Here is a 22,591-nt window from a genome sequence, read left to right on the forward strand (position 1 = left end):
GGCCTTGTACACTTCTCTATGTGCAAAAGAAGGAAGCACTGATACTTGAGACCTGAGCACAATGAAGTAAGCCTTGGTATATGGATTAGCAGTTACTAGGGAGGCTGAGGTGATAAAAGCAACCTTCATCATTAGTCTTACAATTTATCACATTGTACCATCCTCACTAACGTACATGTTCTGTCAGTATTTAAGTATTTAATTTTTCTTTCAGATAATGGAATATCTTAAAAATGCACACTAGCTAGCAGCACACTATGCCCACATCTGCAGAAGGTGACTTTTTAATCTGATATGGAAACAAATGGAAAAAATGCCACTGTTGGTTGGTTTGTTGCTTTGTTTGTTTGTTTGGAGCATCTTTACAACAGGGAATGGGTATTCCCTCTCTTCAGATCCATAGATACCACCGAACAAGACAATGTTAATGATGGCAAGAGAGCCATCCGTAATTCACAATACACACAGTCTCTGGGTATCTACCTGCTACTTTTCTCTTACAAAATTAATAGTGGCTTCTGAGACTGGTTTTTGTTTATTTTTAAAGCTAATATGTATGTATACACTTGCATATACACCAATTAGCTATCATTAGCAGATAACTTCAGAATTTAAAAACAGATGTACTTTAAAGTGTATATTGTCACTCAGTCAATGCAGACTACGATGTGCACACATTGGACAGGACCAATTTATCTCAAGGACTGTCCAGCAGCATGAGAGTTTTAATAATCAGAGACCACTGTTACTTCTCACCTTCTCCCTTGTTCTGGTTACTTCGCTAAGAGTAAAACAGAAAGAGGGCTTAATGTGCTACCCAGAATGTATACATCCCAATCAATCACAGAAGTGCATAGGTATTGTATGTGACGATCGAGAGACTGCCTAAAGACAGGGAAATGAGCCTGAAGTAAGTCAGTCTGACTATCTCCAGCCTGCCTGGTTTCCAGGCAAAGAGCACGGCCTGTCTGGAGGCATGGACACATGGACATGGGCATGGACATGGGCATGGATATGGGCATGGCCATGAGCAAGGTCGGAGGTTGAGGAAGGAGAGGATGAAGTGTGCAGAGAATGTAACAGGATCAAACTGTGCTTTAGTGCATGATATTGCAGAACTGCAATCACAGAGGAGAGCAGGAGTGGCTGGCAAAAATTCAGAAAGTAGTGATGAGAGAGTGTGCAGTATGAAAGCAGCAGACAGATTTCCTACAGACTTAATCTCCAGACTTCAGCTGACCTTAAAGTCGGGGCTTCAAAAGGGCAGTGAGGGAGAGTGAGAGTGGAAGGCTTAGACTCGGGGCTGGAGACAAAAGGATGGAGGAGGCTGAATCTGTGTACGATTTCTGAACACAGATGTAACACATTTGTAGTTAATCTGTGTGGCTGCAGACTTACAGCTATGTTTGAAAATTATTTCAAACATGGTTACATCTTCAGAGCAGACAGAGATTTACTGCTGTGGCTGCACTGGCGGGGGTGACCCTGCCCCAGCAAAGCCTGGCTTTTTTCCCTCTGCATCCTTCAGAAAGCCTCCTTGCAGAGCAGGTCCTCTAACAGGCCCTTTTTCTGTCAAAGCATTAACAGTTTTCCTCAGCTGTGCACCAGTTACAATTGTTTTCAAACTCTGCTGTGGGAGATGAGAGTGGCTGACATCCACTGCTGGCCGCAGGTCATTTTCGTAGTGCAGACCCTTCTTTGGGGACCATTTAACGCCATGTTTCAGCTTTCAGCCTTCAAGCTCTTCGTCTAACCCCTACACCAGTGACCGGATTGCCTCCGCACAGTGGGAGCTCAAAGCACTCCACATAAAAGAAGCGGTCAGGTTCAGCTAGGTAATAACTCCCAGGGTGCAGGGGCAGCCTGTAAGGCAGGGCAATGAGGCACGGGAGGGACATGCCCCATCGTCGGTGAGCGCCAGACCAACCAGGCAAATGCAGCACGATTTGGAGCTCACTGGTGCCCATCCGCTGGTGCCAGCTTGGAGGGATTGCTCAGAAGACAGATTGCCCTCCCTGACGGAACATTTGTGCTACATAGCCTCCCTGAGGAGCAGGGGGACCCTGGCCACTCCTCAGCTCCTGGGGGAGATGGACAGACTGGTGACAGCCAGACTGGGTGACAACAGGGATGGGAAGGAGGTTGGGAGGCAGGGGGTGTGGGAAAGTGCCCCCCCCGGAGATGCAGGTGGGTCCGGGCGAGCCCACAACCCGGGGCTCCCCCAGGGGGTGCGTCCCCACAGCTCAGCCCCACCAGCGCCGCCAGCACCCCGCGGCACGGCAGGGCAGGGCATGGCGGTGCCCCACGGGGGGACAGCGGGGGCTCGGGGGGGACACGCGTGGGGCTGGGGAAGGGGGGGGAAGGAGGCAGGGGATGAGGGACGGGGCGCCACGGAGGGGAGTGCAGACAAGGGATGTGGGCGTGGGGGCACGGCTCGACACGGCACGGCTCGACACGGCTGCGAGGAGCCACACAGGAGCCAACGGGGCACAGGTGGGTCCCCCCGGCCGGCTCGGCGCTACCTGTCGGGGCGGGGAGGCCGCTGCTCTCCCCCCCTCTTGATCACCTCCGCGGCCCCCGCCCCTGCTGGGTGCCAGGGCTGGGGCTGTGCCCTGTTTGTTCGGCTGCTCTTCCGCGCTGCCGATGTCTTGGGGGGCTGAGGAGGAGAAGGAGAAGGAGGAGGAGGAGGAGAAGGAGGGCGGGGAGGGGGAGGGGACTGGGGCTTGGGAGACGGCGGCTCCTCGGCCTCTCTTATTGCCGCTGAGTTGCGCTCCTCTTCCTCAGGCTGCGAGCAGGAGCCGCCCGGCCGCTTCCCCCTTCCCCGGCCGGCCGGGACTCCCCGCGGCAGCGCCGCGCCCGCCCGCTCGCTCCCCACCGGGGCAGGTGAGTGCGGGGCCGGCCCCAGCCCCAGCCCCAGCCCCAGCCTCCGGGCACCGCCGGGCACCGCCGACCCCCGGGGAGCCGCGGCGGCGCCGCATCGGGGAGCGGGGCAGGCGGGGGGGGCCGCACTTTGCCAAACTCCGGCGCCCGTCCCCGTTCACCGCCGCTCTCCTCTCCTTCTCTCCCCTCCGCAGAGCACTCCCCGGAGCCCGCCCCGAGGTGCAAGCAGGAGCCGCCGGGATTTTTGTCTGTCTTGTTTGTGTGTTTGTTTTTTTTTTTTTTTTTCCTTTTTTTTTTTTTTTTTTTATATCCATTCGCTTTCATTTGGCTTTGTAGTCTCGCTGGGAATGGCACGGGCAGCGGCGCCTGGAGAAGGAACAAGTGTGGGGAAAGGGAGAGGGAGCCGGAGCTGAATGACAGGATGCGGGCGACTTGAGGCACGGAAAGAGAAGCCAGCCTCCCTCTGCCCCGGGGACTGCCCTTGCGGACCGTGCTTTCTGCTCCTCGCTCCGGCCGAAGGATTTAAGACCTAGGAAGAGTTGTGCGTGGAGGGCTTTTTTTTTTTATTGTTATTATCATTCATCCTCTCCCTGCTCTCGGAAGGGAAAATGGATTGGGGACTTTTCCTGCACTGCGCAGCCCTCACCTTCACCCTCGCCAGGGCTCCGCGAAGCGGTAAGTGCCACGGGGGGGGGACGACTTCGGGTCTCAGCCTGGGGAACCGAGGGCTGGCGACGGGGCCCGGCGGCCCCGGGGCCGGCCCCGACCCGCGCCCGGTAGCGGGGAACTTTGTGCCCGAGGTCGGAGTCGGCGGGGTCCGAGCCCCGGTGCCCCCCCGGCCGGGTACGGCCGCCGACTTTATTTTCCGCTCTTTGGGGTCGTCGTATCAAGCGCGGTGCTCGTTCTCGCAAGCTCAGGACGGCCAATTACCTTCATAGTGGTTCCTCCCATAGGCAATTAAATAAGTCTCGCCTCCGATATCTGAGAGATAATGAGCATTTAGAAAGGAAGGCTCTTTCTTCCCCCTTTCTTTTTTTTCTCCAAAGCGTAGTATTTCAGAGTACCGTGCCTGCTACTAGCTGTATGTGTACCTGCGGGCACTCCTCAGACGGCGAGCCCTCTCGCCTACCCCTTTGCGAAGTCTGCAGTTTACGTGCAACTTGCACGGTGCCAAGAGAGAAGCTGAGCCTCTCTGCGAAGGCTCAAGACTCTCGTCTCAGAGAGAAATCCCGTAACACATGACTGATGTAGCTTAGTTTACTATCTGGCAGTCCTCGAAAACACAACTAATTAAAAGCACCGCGCTCCTCCTTGCCTGCACAATGCCTGGGCACCGTGAATCTTTTACTGCATGATGCATTTTTAAAGACGGTCTAATTGTAAGACTGCTTGACGTTTAGCTCTCGCACATGAAACAGCTCGTGTGAGTTTTGCTTTCCCGGCAGATCCTGTGCAATTATTATTAACTAATTATCAAATATTTACTTTTGCCTGACTGGGTTTTCAATCAAAGTAATTAAAAGAAGAGAGCACCCTCCACTTAGGCTGGTATATTGTTTTAATAAGAGACCGCAAGTGGAGTGTCGTGTAAGAGAGAGTATTAAAATTGCGTGTTTTATGATGGAAGTTAATCTCTTTCCCAATATGTTTTGAGGAGGCTGCTTAATTTAATCAGGACGAGCTGCCTCCCCCAGCGCCGTGGCACGGGAGTGAAGGCGTCAGAGCCGCGCGCCGAGCCGGGCACGGGGATGCTCCGGGAGCGCTTCACTCACCCCAGGCAGGTGGGGGGCACGGGCAGCCACCCACTGGTCCTACATCATCCAGGAGTGCCCCAAGCCCTGCACCCTATGAGGGGCAGGAGAGGGGCGTTCTGCGTTCCTGTTGTTCATTTCTTCCCTTTGGAAGGGGAGTGGGGCAGGGTGCTGGGCAGAAGCCTCCAGTATGAGCAGTTAACGTGGTGGCCCTGCTGGTGTCATCCAGGCCATCAGCCTCCTCCGTAACCTCCCAGACCCACTGATGCCACCTTCACCTATGTCCAGCACTAGTGTCTGCTAAATTAATTCATTAACCTTATTTAGAGCTAATGGTCCAAAGTCATTAGAAACTGCTCTTCTTAATCAAGTGTGAGAGAGATTGCACAGAGCCAGGGAGTCTAGCAGACCGCATTATCTTATTACACTGTCACTTTCCCAGAAGTCGCAGATTAAGGAGCGCTGGTGGTAGCAAGTCCACCTTAGTGTCCTCTGAAGTGACTCTGTCAAGTGACTAGAAGCAGCACTGCTTTATTTCAGGCATTTAACAGATGCCAGACTCTGCCATGTTGTTTGCAGGGCTGGAGTGGGCTTAATGAGACAGGATCACTTTCCGAGTGTGCTTACACAGGGAGGAAAAGGCAAGATTCCCTGAGAGCCCCAGACAGCGGATTAGCAAGATCACCAGTGACAGCTTTTGAGCTTTGAGCTGCAGCGCCTTTTGTTCTGGTTACAGGAAAACAGTCTGTTTTTTAAAGGCAAAGCAGAAATAAAGAAGATAGCCATTCCCAGCAACATGCTTAGCAATATCTGATTGTGGACCACACAGCTGAGTACGGATCATCTCCTTCCCTCTTAATTTACAGCAAATAATATCTATACAGTGTGTAGCTTTATGCATTTTTGATGTATACTTCTTCATTCATTTCCATTTGACCTGGTTTTCCTACAATAAAATCCCTTACATTTATAAATTCATGCTGAGAGCAAAGTGCCATTTTGCTTTCACAGGGAGAGTATTAGATATAGCATTGCAGTCCCTATGTACCATTTTGGGGATGTAGCGATGTATAGGCTCACTTATTAGTGCAGTCTTCCTGTCTGTAATTTACCATCATATTTATTGCTCAAAAGTAAACAATTAGTGTGTGGGGAAAGTTTTTCCTCCCCAAAGATTTGTATATAGAAAACCATAGTAGTAATGAAGTGAAAACACAAATCTGCACTGGACAGTGAAGCGAGTGACCACGTAGATTGGGTTTCTTGTTTCTTTTTATTTTTCGCACAAGCCTTAAAATGCAACCTTGACAACACTGGCCAAAGGACCAAGGTGCAGCATGCCACATTTCACAGTCACACTTGGTGATTCTGAAAACTTTGGCAACTATTTTGTTATTAGAAATAAACCTTTGTTGTTGCTGGGGGGAGGGAGGGAGGGAGGAACAGAGGGAAGAGGAAAGGATGTTGTTCTGCTCCATTACTTTGATGCAGTCTCCAAGCATGAACAAACTTCCTTGAAGGAATAAATAGTGGATGATTTCTGCTTCACTAAAACCACTTTGTTCTCTGCCAGCCTGGGTTTGAAGAGCACAGATAGTTTCAAACTGCCTAGATTTATGGACTGATAAAACAACGGGAGGGTCTGCTGCAAGTGAGCGGGGATCCACCAAGACAATCCCAGTGGTCAGTGACACAGACCAGGCTTCTCGTGGAGCTGGACAGGGGGTCAAATGGCAGCCTTTTAGCTTCCCCACCCCCAGCTTCCCTTAAAACTTCATACTTAAGCAGATTATAGTTGGGGGGATAATTGAGGCTCTGACACCCTTCTGGGGCAGCACTAGCACTGCTGTGAGGAGGCAAGGATTGAACACTGTATGGGGCACTGTTTCCTTGTGGGAGCTTTTAGAAGTTGAGGAGCAGGGGAATCCTCTGCTCCTTGCTGGTGGGTTTACGGGTGGGCAAAGAGTGTCAGGCCCCTGTCCTTCAGAAAACACAGCCTTCCTGTAAGCACGCGGTAAAAGTCTGCTAGAAGAAGGCTGCCGTGCAGGGTGCTCGCCTGGGGGCAACCGTAAAAAAAGCCAAATCTCTTTCGTTCCCACTGCAGACAAATGTGGCGACACCATCAAAATACTAAACCCCGGGTACCTCACCTCTCCGGGCTACCCTCAGTCCTACCACCCCAGCCAGAAGTGCGAGTGGCTGATCCAGGCCCCGGAGCCCTACCAGAGGATCATGATCAACTTCAACCCCCACTTCGACCTGGAGGATCGCGACTGCAAGTAAGTGCGGGCGCCGCGCTCCGGAGCGCCACGGCGCCACCTGCCGGCCTCCGAGGGGCAACTCCGGCCTCCACGGGCCTCCTCCGGCCTCCGCGGGGCTCCCCCGGCTTCCGGGGGACTCCCCCGGCCTCCACGGGGGTCGCCCCGCCGCCGGCTGCAGCCTCCCTTCTGCCGGAGCCTCCCAGCGGAGCTTCCTCCGTGGGGCGAGGGGAGGCTGAAGGGAGGCTCGGCAACTTTTGCTCCGGGGGATGCGGGTTGGATTTCGGCCTCCCCGGGGTGGGGAGAGGCAGGATGTTGAGGTCGCGGGTTGCGCTTTTCGCCACGCCGAGCACCGTTCGTTTGCCTGCTTGCTTTTTTTTTTTTTTTTTTTTTTTTTTTTTTTGAACGTGGCTCTAAAGTGTTAAAGAGCGGTTCTCTGTCGTTTTGCGTCCCCACAGCTACTGGCAGCCTGTGGCTGAAACGGGCACCTTGTAATATGCCGGCTCTGTTTAACGCAGGATTAGTCTGGCATTTACTCTCACCCATTACAGTGCAGCGGACTGCAGGTCCATAGACATTATTTCTCTCTTTCTCCCCTTGCTGCTGATTTATAGCCAGTAGCTCTTCTTTTCCCTCCTCCTACTCTCCTGTAGTGCTCTGAGAGAAGGAAGGGGAAAAAACAAGGCTCCTGTGCTCCTCTGTGCTTATATTCCCACTGACTTATATTGACCATCTATTTCCAAGAGTGGGAAGGGGAGTAAGAGCCTCCCAGAACACTGTTCACCACTTTTCCCCAGGTCTTTGATTGGAAACCACATAGTTTGCACAAGACAACACGTGGTCAGATCACTCCCCTCTTCACTACACCCTCTAAATACTTATTTCATGAAGAAAATATTTTAATGATTCAGTATTTAAAAATTTGAGTATCATGGGTTTTTAACCCCCTTCTGATAACTGCGAGAGAGACTCATTGTTTATTAATGCTACCAGCTAAGATTTTCTCTGCATGTCAGAGAGAGATTAAACTCAGTTGCCATTGGTGCTTGACATTTCATGTGAGTATTCAGTATTTTACAGGCTCTGGTACTGTACAGTGGTGCTTAGCATCATCAGGAGTGGTAGTAATAGACTGTGAGGTTAGAGTGCTGGACTTAGAGAGGGTCTGTACTCAAGCACTTAATTTTTACCATGCCTGCCTTTGTTCCTATTATTTAATAAATAGATTACTTAGATCATAATTATTGATTTCTCTTAAAATGAAGTTCTTTAATCATGCAGTGTGGTGGTGCTTAGCCACTTTGTTGTTGTTTTTTGTAATTTCTTATATATCAGCATTTCAGTACCACAGTCAAGTGATAATGCAGGAAAACCCTATGCTCATAAAACTAAACTGACTCTTTGTTAAAATGAATTTTTATTGTGGTGTTGGAGCTGTGGCTCATATTCACACCATATGTTCACACGCTCACTTCCCGTTCTTTAATTTTTAATTTGCTGTACTCAGGCAATGATTCACTTCCCCGTGCCTTCTTGATACAGATTTTGCTTTCTTTCTGTGGGACAGTGCTAATGCTTAAAAATGTCTGTGTGTCTCTCTCTCTTTGTCTTTTAGACAGAAATTAGGAAATTAAATCAAGCATATTTCAGTGTCAACCCCTTTTTGTTCCTTGCTAGAATACATGTTTTTCCAACGCTATAAAACCAACATGGTCTTTGACAGCAGTAAAGTGGTGTACAGCATACAATTATTTAAGGAACAAGTAATCTTTGTGGCATAGTGTTGTGCTAAACAGTGCCAGATTGAGCTGAACTCAGTCCAGGGAAGAGATTGACTCCCTCCCTTCATCGCTCCCTTCTCAATATTCATTGTCCACTCTCCCCCTTGCATTATTTCTTCGTCTGAAAGGGGGCCCAGCGCAGTAATGAGATGGTAGTGGGTGGAAGGAAGTCTCTAAACAGGGTTGTTTGCATTGTCTTTGCAGTGTGTGATGGTGATGACTTTACCGTCGTTTGGTCTATGCTGAAATGCAAATCTTCTAGACTATGATAAATTACTCAGCTGCTACTTCACTTATATTTAAAATTGCTCTTTTTAACTTGAGAGGGATTGTGTTTGTGCCAAGAACCTTAGGACCAGAATAACAGAAAATGATTTCAGCAACAGGAATTTGTCAACAAGCTCTGTGGTTTCAGATTTTACTGTCTACTTACAAAATTCACATTCCTCATACCAAATATTGCATACAAATGGAGATTAATGCAATAAAACCTATCACAAGATTTTTTGGGTTTGTAGCTAAGTGCATTTTGATTTCCTAATATTCTTCATTTATTATCAACTCAGTGTGCAATCTAGAAATGTGCAATTTAGGTTACACACTAGCTTATTGAAAGGTTTATCACTGGAAATTAATAAGCACTTAAATATGAAATGCAGATAGAAAATGAGAGATAGGGGAATTCATGTCTGGGAACAAAAAATGCCCCATACAATTAAAGTGGACTAGAAGAGAAGATTAGCTTTTTGGCCTGGCTCCCAAAATTCGCTTTATAATGCTGTTCATTGCATTGCATACCTTAGTTAGAGTTGGAAATAACTTTAATAAGAAGAACCCCTGAGCCCAAGGGGGGAAACAGTATGACTTTGGAAAGGTTACCATCTTTTTCTGTAGTGCCAACAAGAAAATCAGGAGGCCTTACCTAACTTTTGTAAATATCACTCTATATAGAGGTCTAGGCACATTGAAATGTAAAACTGGTGAAAGGTTGATTCTCTGAGGAGAATCAAAAGAAGCAAATCTAAGTGTTAGCAGTACTGAAGCTGTTTGCAGTGAGTATCTTTGTATGTTAGGGTCTGGGATTCGTTTTAAAAATATGCACTTGATTTACCTACTTATTATGTTGTGCTTTAATGGATAAGTATTTCTCAAATGACTCCTAATAAAATTCATATATGTATGATTTTCTGATGATCATTTGAGTTCTTTCAAGCAAACATGGTGAAAAATCCTGTTTTTCTGGAGACAGTCCAAGGGACTCAACTTTCACAGTTTTGAAGAATAAAGATATGCAAATTATTAAAAATATGTTCACACAAGCTATGTTCATCTAACAAAAAATCTTCTAGTCAGAACTACTGCAACAGCATAATGGAAATACTGGGTCTCAACGGGAAACATACAATCATGTCAACCACAGATTGTTATCAAGAATATTAATATGTAATGAAAAAATACACAGTCTCTTTTTAACTTTTAACTTTAATGAATGTTATGCCTCCTCTTTAGGAGGTAAAGAAACAGAAGTTATGGTTTACTTTAAGGGAAAACCAGTTTCTGTTTGCTGTTTTGCCTTTTCTCAAGCAAGCTCCGATAATATCCATGCATTTGTTTTAGTCAGGAACATGGTAAAAATGAATAGAAGAGACAAAACATATGGCTACATATTAGTTAAAATGCTGCGATGTTTGTTGCATGTGGTAAATGCTTTTCAGCACTCGGTGCAAGCTGTACAAGTCTCGTGTTGCTGAAGTATCCTACTGTGTAAATGTAGCCATCTTGAATCCAGTAAAACTTTATACCTAGAAAATAAACAAGAATGTCACTGATACAGTACTTTGAATTTATGGAACTTTTCCGGTTTCCCAGCAATGCACACTATCAGCATGATAATTTATAATGGTTTGTGACAAATGTTGCTGAGCAAAGAGGTGTGTGGTTACATTCAGATCAGATGTCATTATCTAGGGAGCAATAAAAATTTCACAGACACTAGGTTAAAAACATTAAGAAAATGAATGTGAAGCTTCAGAAGAAAAGGGCTTAAGAAAGGTGGAGAGCTGGGCAGAGAAAGCCCAAAAGTGGTTTTCTTACTGACAAATAATTGACTTTGTTGCCAGACTTGACTGTATTGTTTTACAAGGTTTTCATAGACATACCACACAGCACAATTGTTTTATGGGCCATCATTTACAGATGTATAGAATAAATATCATCCTTACGCGACGATTATAGAGTGTATACACAATGCTGTCAAATCAATTTGTGTGGAAAAATTGGCCCATTTTGGGAACATTTCAGTCATAGGAGAGATGTCATAGGTAATTATTCTTTATATTGTGTTTACCAAGGATTAGTTACACCGATGAGATTAGGGCTGTATAGAAATTGCCGTCAGTTATAAAATGCAGAGCAAAAAAATACGTATGTTTGTTTATGTAGAAGAAAGCAGTTCCTCCAGACCTTTGAGTTTGGAAAAAAAACATGGCCAGCCAGACATACTGAGTGCAACTGTAGCCCCGCAGAACTTCTGTAGCCCTTAATGATGTTAGAAATTCATCCATCCATTGTATTTCTAAATAATGTCAATGGATTTATGCTGTAAATCTGTAGGTATAACAAACTGAGGCTGGTAAAATAAACAGGAGCAAGGCAAGGCATGGCTCAGCCTTTCTTTAGTTTCTGCAAAGTTTAAGCTTTCATTTACTTTTGTCTAAATCCTGGTTCCCATTCCTCCACACGGCAAAGGCTGCTTTCTGCAGATTTTGTGGTTGGTATTTCTCTTGTGCAGAGGCAGTTTGAGCCCCAGGTGGCACTGAGATGCTGTGGCAATGCAGTAATGTCCTAGGAGACCTGTGCACGAAGGGCACAGCTGGGCTGCCGTCAAGCCTCATGTGTCAGAAGGGTCCTTTGAACTACTAAGGGCTGCACACATTATAGCTGCTTTCTGACTGCCTGGAGCTGTGCCTGGGGCTTGGCTCAGGGCTTTCCAGCCCTGAATTGCTCCCAAAAACTGTACAAAGGTCATCTCAGCAGCAATGCAAGGTCTGGACCCCATACTGTCTTGTTATCATTGAAAGCAGTGGGAATTTTGTCCTCCACTTTTGCAGAGCTGTATCCTGTTCTTTCTGGCTGTGAAGAAAGGTGGAACACTGGCCCTGTAAGACTTTTATAACTGCATTAGTCATGCTGATGTCAAACGATAATCAGAGTTTTCTCTCCTCAGCTGCTGTTGAGCTTGGTAGGCAGTGAGGTGACTGCAGTGAGCTGACAACACCAGCTAAGCAGCAGAGACAGCAAAGGAGCAGATTACTTTGGGCCTGTGAGAGATAGGAACAATATTTGACCATGGTTGAGCATGGTAGAGAAGCCTGAATGAATTAAGGCCTTTGAGCTTTCAACAAGAAATACAACTTTAACAACCTGGCCCTGCTCCTCTGGGCATCAGGGCTGGACTTTTAGCCATTTGCCTCAGGACAAGGTACGTAAGAAAGGTCTGAATGTCCCCTCATCATCTGCTGAGGGCAGCTGGAGTAATGCCCATGTCCGTGTGTGTCTTTTGATTTGAATGAGCTAAATCACCCATCCCACATACCTTGAACCACCCCACCAAGCACCTCACCACAGGAGGCTGGCATATGCCTGCCTTCCTGCCGAAGTCAGGCTAGATGTGGCCATGAGAAGGATGAGAAGCACTGACTTACTGGTAAGGCTGCACCAGGGCCGAAGGGGAGGTTTCTCCACCCCCTTTTTCTGTCTCAGAAACCTCTCCTTCAATAGGAACATCTAGCTGCTTGGGGCTACTAAAAGATTATTTGGGATTACTGAGGGGATGGAGGTGATCATCCTTCATTCTGGTCCACACAACAAGAAAAAAGCATTTTTGGTGGAATTTAGGTTGAGAATTGCTGCAGTGGACTTGAGGGGCGTATAATATCTCATGTTTCTGGGGTGCACTCCTAGAGCATTTCTCTATTTCATTTAAAGTACATGAAAGGCTTTCTCACCTAGTGTGCTGTTGGTGACCACCACTATCTGATACTCTGTGGAAGGCTGTGGTAAATGGTGCCAAGGAAAAGAACTAGGCCAGAGCGTACTCAAGATCAGGGAAGCAAATAAAACTTGTTGCAGTGTAGTCAGAGTATGTTATTGCTTACACATGTGTGCACATGGATAATACTTTTCCTTAACTTAAAGGTTCTTAATCATAGTATTTGGCCTCTGCTACAGGATTCAGTGTGTATTTCCATACATGTATCAGATGCAAGTATCTAAAAATAGTTCTGCTATTTTATTGTGCTTTTGATACCAAATAAGAGTTGAAAGAAGTTGGAAATTAAATTGTTTTTCTGATTACACAGTATAATAAATAGATTCTGAAAGTCTCTATTGTAACCTGGCTAACAATTCTTTCTTTCAGAGTGGTGGTTTGGGTTTGAGTTTTCTCAGGAAATTTTTTTAGGGAAACCATGACCAAACTACCTGGTCATCACTAGATGTCTGTGTTTGTATGTGTTAGGAATGGAGATGCTGGATGCAGAGCCTGTTTTATACTCTGTGGGCATCAGTACATGCCTGGCACTGTAGAGCCTTGATTAGGGTCCCTTTATATAGCACAGTGTAATTATAACAACAGTTTGATGCAGGTGTTTATATTAATCCGAACAGTTAAGTGAACTGTGGGGAAAACGCTGTCTTGCTGTGCTAAAACCAGATGCCCTTCAGACAGGAAAAAATCTAAGGGTCAGATATGGATTCCCATGAGCCTCATCCTTCAGCCTTTCTGCAGACACAGAAACAAATTCAGAACAGAGGGCTGAGTTCTTTCTAAACTGAAACCCAGAATCGTTGGCATTAACACCATGGAACATTCAATATGCTTTCAGTCAACCCCACCCCACTCTCATCTTCACTCCCCTCCCCCATGCTAATCTAATTAAAACAAAAACCTACGTGTTGCTGAAAATTAGTTTCTTAATTATAGTTTATTGCAAGCTATAACATTGATAATTATGACAGAGAGAGAGAGCTGATGTAAAACCAAATTCAATTATTTTCTTTTGTAGTATTTCCAAAGAATGAAATTATGTCTGAAAACAGGATACACTAGCACTCACATGTATATGTCTAGACTTATGTGTCATACAGAACAACTTGGATACAGACGTATATGTTACGTGCACATCTCTAAGATTGTGCATACGTACGTACATTTATACTTATAGTATAGATTTGTTAGTTTATGTAGAAGTTCCTAAAGTAAATCTACTAATTAAAGCGCTAATACCCATCTTAAGGCTGATAATTAGGTATAAAGAGAAAAGGAGACAGGATTAGTGTTCAGATCATGTTCCAAATGCCTCTTAATTGGGTGTTTGTAATCAATCCTGATTGCAAGAGGCAGTGGTTTGGCAGTATAAAGAATGAAAAAGGCTTAGCCCTACTATTTTCCTGTTAGTTGACTTGGCCGTAGTATTTAGGTCAGGATCCAGTGTCAAACAAGGTAATTTTGTCAGCATTAGAAATCCTCATAAAATATATAAAAATCTTTTCTAAAGATATTTTCTTTCAAGCTAAAAACTCTCAATCTAAAGAGTTATTTTTATCCAGAATCCTAAAAAAAAAAAAAAAAAAGTGTTTTCAAAGAGAACCACAGAAAAGATTTTGTTCTGGCCTCCATCCACCACTGACTTCTGAAATCAGGTCTGAGTTCACTGTGGGTCTTTCATTGCATTGACCTTGGCACTTTTCTCACCAAGCCACAGTTTTCCATCACAAAACCACACAGCTTGGTATAATGATTATTTCTTTATCCCAAGTAACCAAACAATTTTTTAAACAGGGTGACAGATTTTCCTCTTGCACTGTGGGAAGCAAGCACCTGGTCATTTCCAAATAGAGTTTTAATGAACTTCCTGAAGGAGATTTGAGAGTGGTTTAATAACTCACCTGCCAACTTTCTGGGTGCATAGGTCATTTTATTTTTTCTGTACGAATTCACAAAAATGTGAGCATAACCCCCCTTCCCAAGTCCTAAACTTCCACAGAGGAAATTGATTTTCATGGGCAATATCAAAGGTTTTTAAAATCATAACCTCAAAAAATAAAATTTCTGATCATTTCTCACACATAAGGTACTGTGAAACTGTGAGCCACAAAGCTGGTTGTGAACTGTGTGATCAAAATACATTTAAACAGAAAATGATTGTCCTTATTTAGACTTATCTTGCATGTTAATAACATTACAAATATTTTACGTAATGCTATAAAATGAAGGATTTAGATGGCTCAAAAGGACCATTGAGAAAATATATGCATATATGGAAGAGACACCCATTTGACGTGGTGATTTCTTCCAGAGGAAACTATGCATATCCCAGAAGTACAATAACCAGCTGTTGTACAGGAGAAACTAGGGCACTTGTCTGCTGCCTTCCACATTGATGTGGAGCTGTAGTGGCCCCATGCCTCCCCTAAATGCAGATGCCTAACACTGAATGGGAGCCTGGGACAATCCCTTCCTTACGTTCCCACCAGCTCAAGCTCCACTGCACATTTGCCCTGTGGGCTGCCTCCATGTGCAGACACAGCACGTTAGGACTATAGCGTGGAAGAGGGGTTGAAGCACCCCACTGCAGCTGGGAGCAGCCACACTGCCCGCACAACTCAGCCCTATGTTGGGCTGCTCCCCACTGCTTTTCATATGGGAAAAGAAGATACATATATATATATATATATATATTATATATATATATATATATATATATATATACATATTTATTTATTTATTTATTTATTTTTAATACACTCCTTTTTTCAGTTGGAAACCAGGCACCTAGGGAAAACTGAGAGGTCTGTTCACACACACGCGATTATTCTGCCTCAAGCTTTGAGAAATGCTCTCTCAGCCAAATTCTAAATTTTTCCTCATCATATTCACATAAACAGTTCCACCGAAGACAATTAAAACAGCAGACTCACTTGTGCAGGGCTAACAGTGCTTGAAAGCTAGGACATACATTTATGGCCCTATACAAATTAGTAGTCACTTTTGTAACAATGGATTTCAGGTGCTTGCAGAGAAATTTACTGTACAGTAGAAAATTCAGCTTCAATCCTTATTGTCCCCTCAATTCATGAATCACCATATGGAACTTATAATTTGTGCTCCAGAATCTGAGCTCATAACAGTGAAGGTTTGGGACAAATTGCTAAGTGCATTGGTAAGAATCGAAGTTTGTCTCGGTGTAGAATCTTGTGCCAATCTGTCATTAAGCCAGGCAACTTCTGCCGACTCTCGTCTGATGTATTCATCTGTAACAAGGGAAGCAGATCAGCAATTTAGAAAAGCTTTAGCTTGATCACCATGCAGAAATGTAGACTGCGCTGCCTATTTCCATAGTGATCACTCAACTTTGCCAGATGCAAAATGGGAGGCTTACGTCTCCCATGCTAAAAACCCTTCTTATAGGAAATGCTAGGCTGTTGCTCCATTTGAGTAGCTTTAGTTAAGTCTGGAAAAATATGCAAAGGTGGCTCTTAAATAAAAGCTTTTTTTTTTTTTTTTTTTTTTTTTTTTTTCTGTTTCACAGCCGTTTCCATAATCTGTTTTGGAGACAGAAGCATAAGATGTTTTAGCACGGAAGGCATATGTTCTGATTGCTGACTGTTTATTTTTTTATTTTTTGTCATTCCCAGAAAACCCTGAGACTTGTGTCACAATTCTATAACCTTTATTTATTTGTATATTTATATCTGGGCTCAAATCCAAAACTTCCTTACATGCATTTGTAGCAGAAAATTTAGATTCATCTCCATGTATTCCAGATGGCAAACAGTTAAAGCAGGTACACATTCTAGCCAGTCTATATAGTCTAACATCATTCTAATGCATTTCAGAAATCTTCTTTTTTTGTTTGTTTGTTTGTTTTGTTTTGTTTATTATATAAAGAATATGTGCTATATAATGTAGGTGTACACAATAGATGCAGGACCACAGGGAGCTGGGGAGCAAGTGAAGATTGTTCGCTGATGCCCAATAGTCTTGTACCTGCTAACATCTCAAACATAAAATACCACAAGCATATTGTATTATGTTCCTTACTGGTTTTCATTTTCATTTATGCTCCACAGCTATCCTAGATGATGGCCTTCAGACAGTATAATAGTCTTCTTTATCTCATCTCTCTGACATCATTTTCAAGTTCCTTATTACTCTTGAACAGTGTAGCTAATAGTGCCCAAATTGCTTCTCATTCTTCCCATCATAGCATGTCATTATTCAAGAAACCAGTGCTCTTCAGCCTTTCCCACACAAATAGCTCTCCCCCAAACTAAACTTAAACTTACTACCAAGATCCAGTCTCAAATTTCCCAGGCAATCAGGGTACCCCTGTTGCCTATTACATTTTTACTTTCTAAGTTTTTACATATATATTTTTTTATTAGCAATACTTGTGTGCTCCTTGAGACTTGAATCTTTGTCTTCTAAAGCCTAGTCTTCATGCACTGATTTTTGTACTGGTTTAATGACTTCAATTAGGGATTTGTTTGTGTATAGTTAAAACAATTCAGCACACACAGGGGGATACATTTATTCTAGTATAAAGATGCCTTATGTCAGTACATTTGCAGAAATAAACCTTGCTAGTGTCAGCAGTTTGTAGTAGGGGCTATACTGCTTTTTCCATAACGGTTTCTAAACTGGTATAGCTAAAGTGGCTGTAAAAACAGTGTATAGACTGGTACATAACTCTTACAGAGTTTTTTGTGTACTAATTTTGTGAGCAAATTTAATATGATTCCCCTGCTGCTTGCAAGTTTTGGATTGCAATATATATATATATACATGTACATATTTGTATGTACTTATTGGGGGACTTACTGACAAATAGATTTTTTCCCAGCTTTTACTCTTTGAACACTATCTCAGGCGAAGTGTCTAAGCTAAGCAGTTCCTCTGCCTACTGTAACTTATTCTTTCCAGGAAGGTTTTTTTTAACTTGCCTCACTAGGCAGCTAGATAAATTACTGTGGTGTGACCTTCAAGCACCTCGCTTACTCCATGGAAATCATCCATATGCACGCTCTCACCCTGTGATATTCCATATGACGTGCAATGTAGCTTATCCCCTTTTTAGTTATTCTTCTCCCCACCCCCAAGGCTGCAAACTGAAAACACATTCATAGGTGTAACCACAGCTCAGCTGATGCTCTGAAATCAAATTCTGAGTGCTCTGAAAATAAACATCTGATCACCGGGTAACTTTTGCATGTCCCCATATGCTCAACATAAAAAGGAAAATATATCCTTCCTTGCCACATCTCAGCTTCAGCTATTTCTCATCTGAAAGATTTCAGATTATTTCAATTTAAATACGTAAAGAAAGGAAGCTGGTTTTCATGGTCCACAGTCTTAATTTGCCCAAAGAACTCTCCACTGAAGTTAGTGGATCTACAGAGATTTATGTCAGCTGAACAAGAGCTGACTGTACACTTCAACATCACCCTAGAAATTTTCAGAAGACCAGCATTGTAGCTCAAACTGTATTAACTTACAGTGAAGTCAGTTAAAGTTCTGCCATTCAGCAAGATCAGACCTCAATACTTGTGCAGAATGGGCAGGAGCTTCTTAAAATGAGGTAGAATATAGACCAAAGTCCTCTCGACATGTGTACAAACCTTTCTTTCTACTAATAGCTTTACAGAACTACACAGGACTCTGTGCTAGGGCATGATGGCAGTGTTCACAGTGCTAACTCTCTCATACTGCTTGATCTTGGGCAAGTCAATCAATGTCTTTGTGCCTTAGTTTCCTTAGAGAGGATAATATTTCTCATGTTTTCAAATATATTGAGGGTACATTCATTGATGTTTGTCAAGTCCCTAGAGACTTCTGGGTGGAAGTGTAGTGCAGTGTAATAGTTATTTGCCATTGTTTTGCATTTCTTAATCTTCTGGCTGTTTTTTTTTTTTTTTTTTTTTTTTTTTTTAAACAATATACTGCTGTATAAAAATGCATGTGGCAATCTATCGACTTTCAGAGAGAAGTGTTATCCAAACAAAAATGAAGAATAGGACTCGTGCTCACAAGAGACATATTATCCGTGATGAGAAGAATCTATAACAGACACAGCACTAACTCAAAACTGAACGCCAAATAGCATCCAAATGCAACCAATTTCCAGTATGTGCATATTGCCAGTACAAAACCAGGCCATTCTGAAAGCACAGCGGCCCCCGAGGAGCTGTGAACCACGCAGCAGCAGCGCTAATGGCTGTCTTCTCATGTGCAGCGAGGGAAAGCAGCACTTTAGAGCCGCCTTGGGCAGCTTTTAAGTTATTCATTCTTAACTTACTTCTATAAAGCTGTTATTGGGTGGAAGCAGATGACAGAAAGATTTGGGGCCTGCTCTGTCTGCAGCAGGGGAAATTTCTCCTTTGCACATAGGGTAAAATTCTGGCCTTCTTTAAGTCAGCAGCAAAAATTCTCCCCACCTGTGTGGGACTAGGATCTCACTTGAACTGGACAAAATGATTTTAGGCTCCAGAAAACCCTTTTTTTTGAAGAATATTTTTCTGGTGCCAGTGTATGTTGTAAACCTTTTCTGAGTTTGGACATTATTTTCTTTCTAGCACACGGTGTACGTAGGGGAGCAAAAAGGCCCATGAGTTTTCAAATGCATTTGTACTGCTAGAGCAATAATGAAATACAGAAAATACCCCATTTTCCCTTGCACACTTAATTCATGGTGTATGGTGCAGGTTCTACCTATTTTCCTAACCTGGTTTCAGAACAATTAGGGCTGCTTTGTGATTTGCTTGATCCCCCTAATGCCTAGTCCTTCTTCACCTCCTCTCTGTGGGTGATTTACTCTCCTGACTAAAACAGTGGTTTTCTTTCTTAATATCCTCTCCAGGTTTTGGATATCATGTCAGACCTCAAAATATGAAACTTTTGAATCTCAAAAAGTATTGAGTATTTTTCCTGTTAGTATGTTTTTGGTGATTTTGTCTGTTATCTATTAGTAAATAGCCAGAAAATTCCTTCATCTTAAATGAGAAATTTGCCAATACCATGATATAAGCAGCTGATGCTTTAAAACCTGCCATCAAATTTCATGACACTGGTGATAAAAATCACGAGAGCTGGCAATGCTGTACTCTTGTTACAGTCTCAGCTTTCTGATGCTGTTTCTTTCCTCAGCCACAGCCCTGAATCTTCTATCGTTCAAGTGATATATTTTTAGAAAAAAAAATAATCAAAGGGAAAATAAAATATTAATCTCCATTGATTTCACTGTCTGTGTTTCTTCACCCTTCACTGCATGACCAAAACTTGCAGAAAACAAAATTAATCCCAGAAAAAAAAAAAAAAATCCCACTTAGTCTACTATCCTTATCTCTGAGTATATATATATGCAATAACATTAGACATCCTAGAGTTATGGAAGCCAAATTTTTGTTTGGCTTCAAAATGAATTTACAGAGATGAGGAGAAAAGAAAAAAAAAAAAAAAATTAAAGGCCAATAAGCACAAGGACATGACTTTTTGCTAAGGAAGACACAGATCTGTAAATTACTGGCATATTTTGGACAAAGCTCATACTGGCTGCTGCAGTGTTCTTGCACTTTCCCACTGCTCTTGTCTGACAAATGCACTGGAGATAAACTAAGCGGGCTGACAGAAAAAAAAAAAAAAAAAAAAAAAAAAAGCTTTGTTATTCCATTTTCCTTTGTGCATTGCACAAGCTAATGTTTTCAGGGGATTGCTCTTTTCCAAGTATTACACACACACACACACACAAAAGTGTAAAATAGCAAATATTAAGGGTCCCATCCTCACCGTAACTATACCATTTTTATGTTGGCATGTTTCAAGTGAAGACAATAAAGTTGTGACTGATGGCTTTGTATTTCCCTCATGGGCTGGATCCTTTCCTGCTGCAGTTACGTTAAGTGCAGCGGGACTGCTCTGATGTGCACCAGCTGAGAAGCAGCCATATAGCTCTAAACTCAGGGGCTGTTCTGAGGACAAAACTAATTTTCAAAACATTTTTATGAAGTCAAGGAAATCTTAATGTCTTTAATCTGTTATTACTCTAAAATAATAATCCCAAACTGACCTGGGAGCTGTTACTCGGTGAGCACTGGCCCCTTGGAAGGTTTCAGCTTGTCAAGTTTAGCCATTTTTTGAATGCACAGAGGAAGTCATTAAGGCACATCAGGCTGCTGATTGCTATTAAACTCTGTAGAGAATTCTGTGTTAAAATCAATGCCATAACAGGGCTACAAGAATCTAGGAGTCAGGAAAAGCATTTCTCTACCCTCTGGATCTCAAAAATGGATAATAGATTTTGTGAAACCTCAGAAAAAATATCACCTTTGAGTAAGGGGCCACATGTAAACCTCTGTGACAAAATAATACAGCTCAGAAAGCTCCAAGCACGTGAAAATGGGATTATAAAAGAATTGTCACTCCTGTGGCCTCAGCTGTGTGTGCTGGAGAAATCTCACACATCTGCACATGTACCCATGCACATGGTCATTTATTGTATCCCAAGGAACACCTTTTTGGCGGTATCTACACTAAGGAACTTGGAGAGAAAAATTCTGTCTAATAAAGCATGTTCTTATATAGTTCTTGCCAGACGAGTACTGAAGAATTTTCCAGACGAGTTCAGTCTCAGCAACAGTGAAACTGTATCTTAGATGGCTGGTGGGTTCTGCTTGTGTGGGAACAGCACTGAAAAATGCAACACAGCTTATTACTAGTTGAAAACATTTAACAATATTTTTTTTTCCATGGGAAGAAGTAGTTTAAATCATATTAGGAAGCATTATTGTAAACATGTAATATATAAACAGGCAAAGTCCTTTGGCTCCAAAGCCAATTGCCATGTAATGGCTTAAATTCAAACCGTCCAGTTCTCTTACCCCTGAAAGAAAAGTGGCAGCATTCATTTCAGTTTTTGGCTTGAATTTCTTTCAAATTTGATGAGAAAATGTTGAAATATCTTTTTTATTTGATTATTTTTCTTTGATTCTTAGATGAAAATATAATTTCACTGAGTTGTAATTAATTTGCTTCATTCCATCATAGGATCATTTGGGTTGGAAGGGACCTCAGGAAATCATCTCATCTAACTTCCTACTCAAAGGAATTGCATTTTATATGTACAAAGGCTAAAATGAAGTAATCCATATAAACCAAGTGCTTGCATAAAAACAAAAGAAGACCTTTTCATTCTGAATTAGGATGCTTAAGACTCTTTATTTCATGTAATATCCCAGCCTTTCTACCCAAGTCAGTACTAGTTTCTCACCAGCTCTCCTTGTTCATATTAAAACCTTAGATTTCATGTTTTTAATTAAAAAAAAAAAAAAAAAAAAGTCTTCTTGTTTTTCAATTTTAAAACTAATGAAAATATCATGTTGCCATCAAGTTGCCATCCCAGGAGGAGAGCTGAGGGGTAAGGCCACAAACCTGCCCCTGCCCAAGTGGGTCTTGGTCCACCATCTAAGCTAAGCCCAGAAAATGCCTTTTTAAAGAGCTCAAGGATGAGCTATCTAGCATCAGGAGTTGGGGCAAGCAGGATGCAGGGCCAAAACTGCCAGCTTTGGTCCAGAGGGAGGTAACTTTGGCCCAAAGCTCACAAAGCCTGCAGATGTCCAAGAGCTTGCCCACCATCCTGGGGAGCTGCTGCTGTGCATCTCCCTGAGTCCATGGCAAGAGCACGAGATTGTGGATGCAGCCAGTGTCAGCAACCCCACCCAGAGTATCCAGGCCCAAGACTGAGGTCTGGAGAAAAGGATCAAAAATAGGCTTTCTGCTAAGGACTGTATCAAGCACATGCAATGAAAAAGCTCTTAACAAGTGAGCTGTTAAAGCCTATTTTAGTGTGTATGGTCTGGAGCGGCT

The 22,591-nt window shown here is 43.3% G+C and overlaps 1 protein-coding gene across 5 annotated transcripts in view; it reads left to right on the forward strand.

Annotated features, from left to right (window-relative positions):
- Positions 1 to 2,752: 2,752 nt before the first annotated feature.
- The window catches only part of NRP1 (neuropilin 1), a 112,101-nt gene continuing 92,262 nt past the window's right edge, over positions 2,753 to 22,591 (forward strand). For 4 of the 5 annotated variants that reach the window (XM_084508391.1, XM_084508393.1, XM_084508394.1 and 1 more), the window contains exons 1-3: positions 2,753 to 2,883; positions 3,075 to 3,555; positions 6,736 to 6,910. In XM_084508391.1, the coding sequence (XP_084364517.1) occupies positions 3,489 to 3,555; positions 6,736 to 6,910 (242 nt within the window). In that variant the 5' untranslated portion in view covers positions 2,753 to 2,883; positions 3,075 to 3,488. The remainder of the gene's footprint in view (positions 2,884 to 3,074; positions 3,556 to 6,735; positions 6,911 to 22,591) is intronic. The other variant, XM_084508392.1, reaches the window with a different exon arrangement.

This window comes from Aythya ferina, assembly GCF_964211825.1.
Source record: "Aythya ferina genome assembly, chromosome: 2".
Taxonomy (NCBI): domain Eukaryota; kingdom Metazoa; phylum Chordata; class Aves; order Anseriformes; family Anatidae; genus Aythya; species Aythya ferina.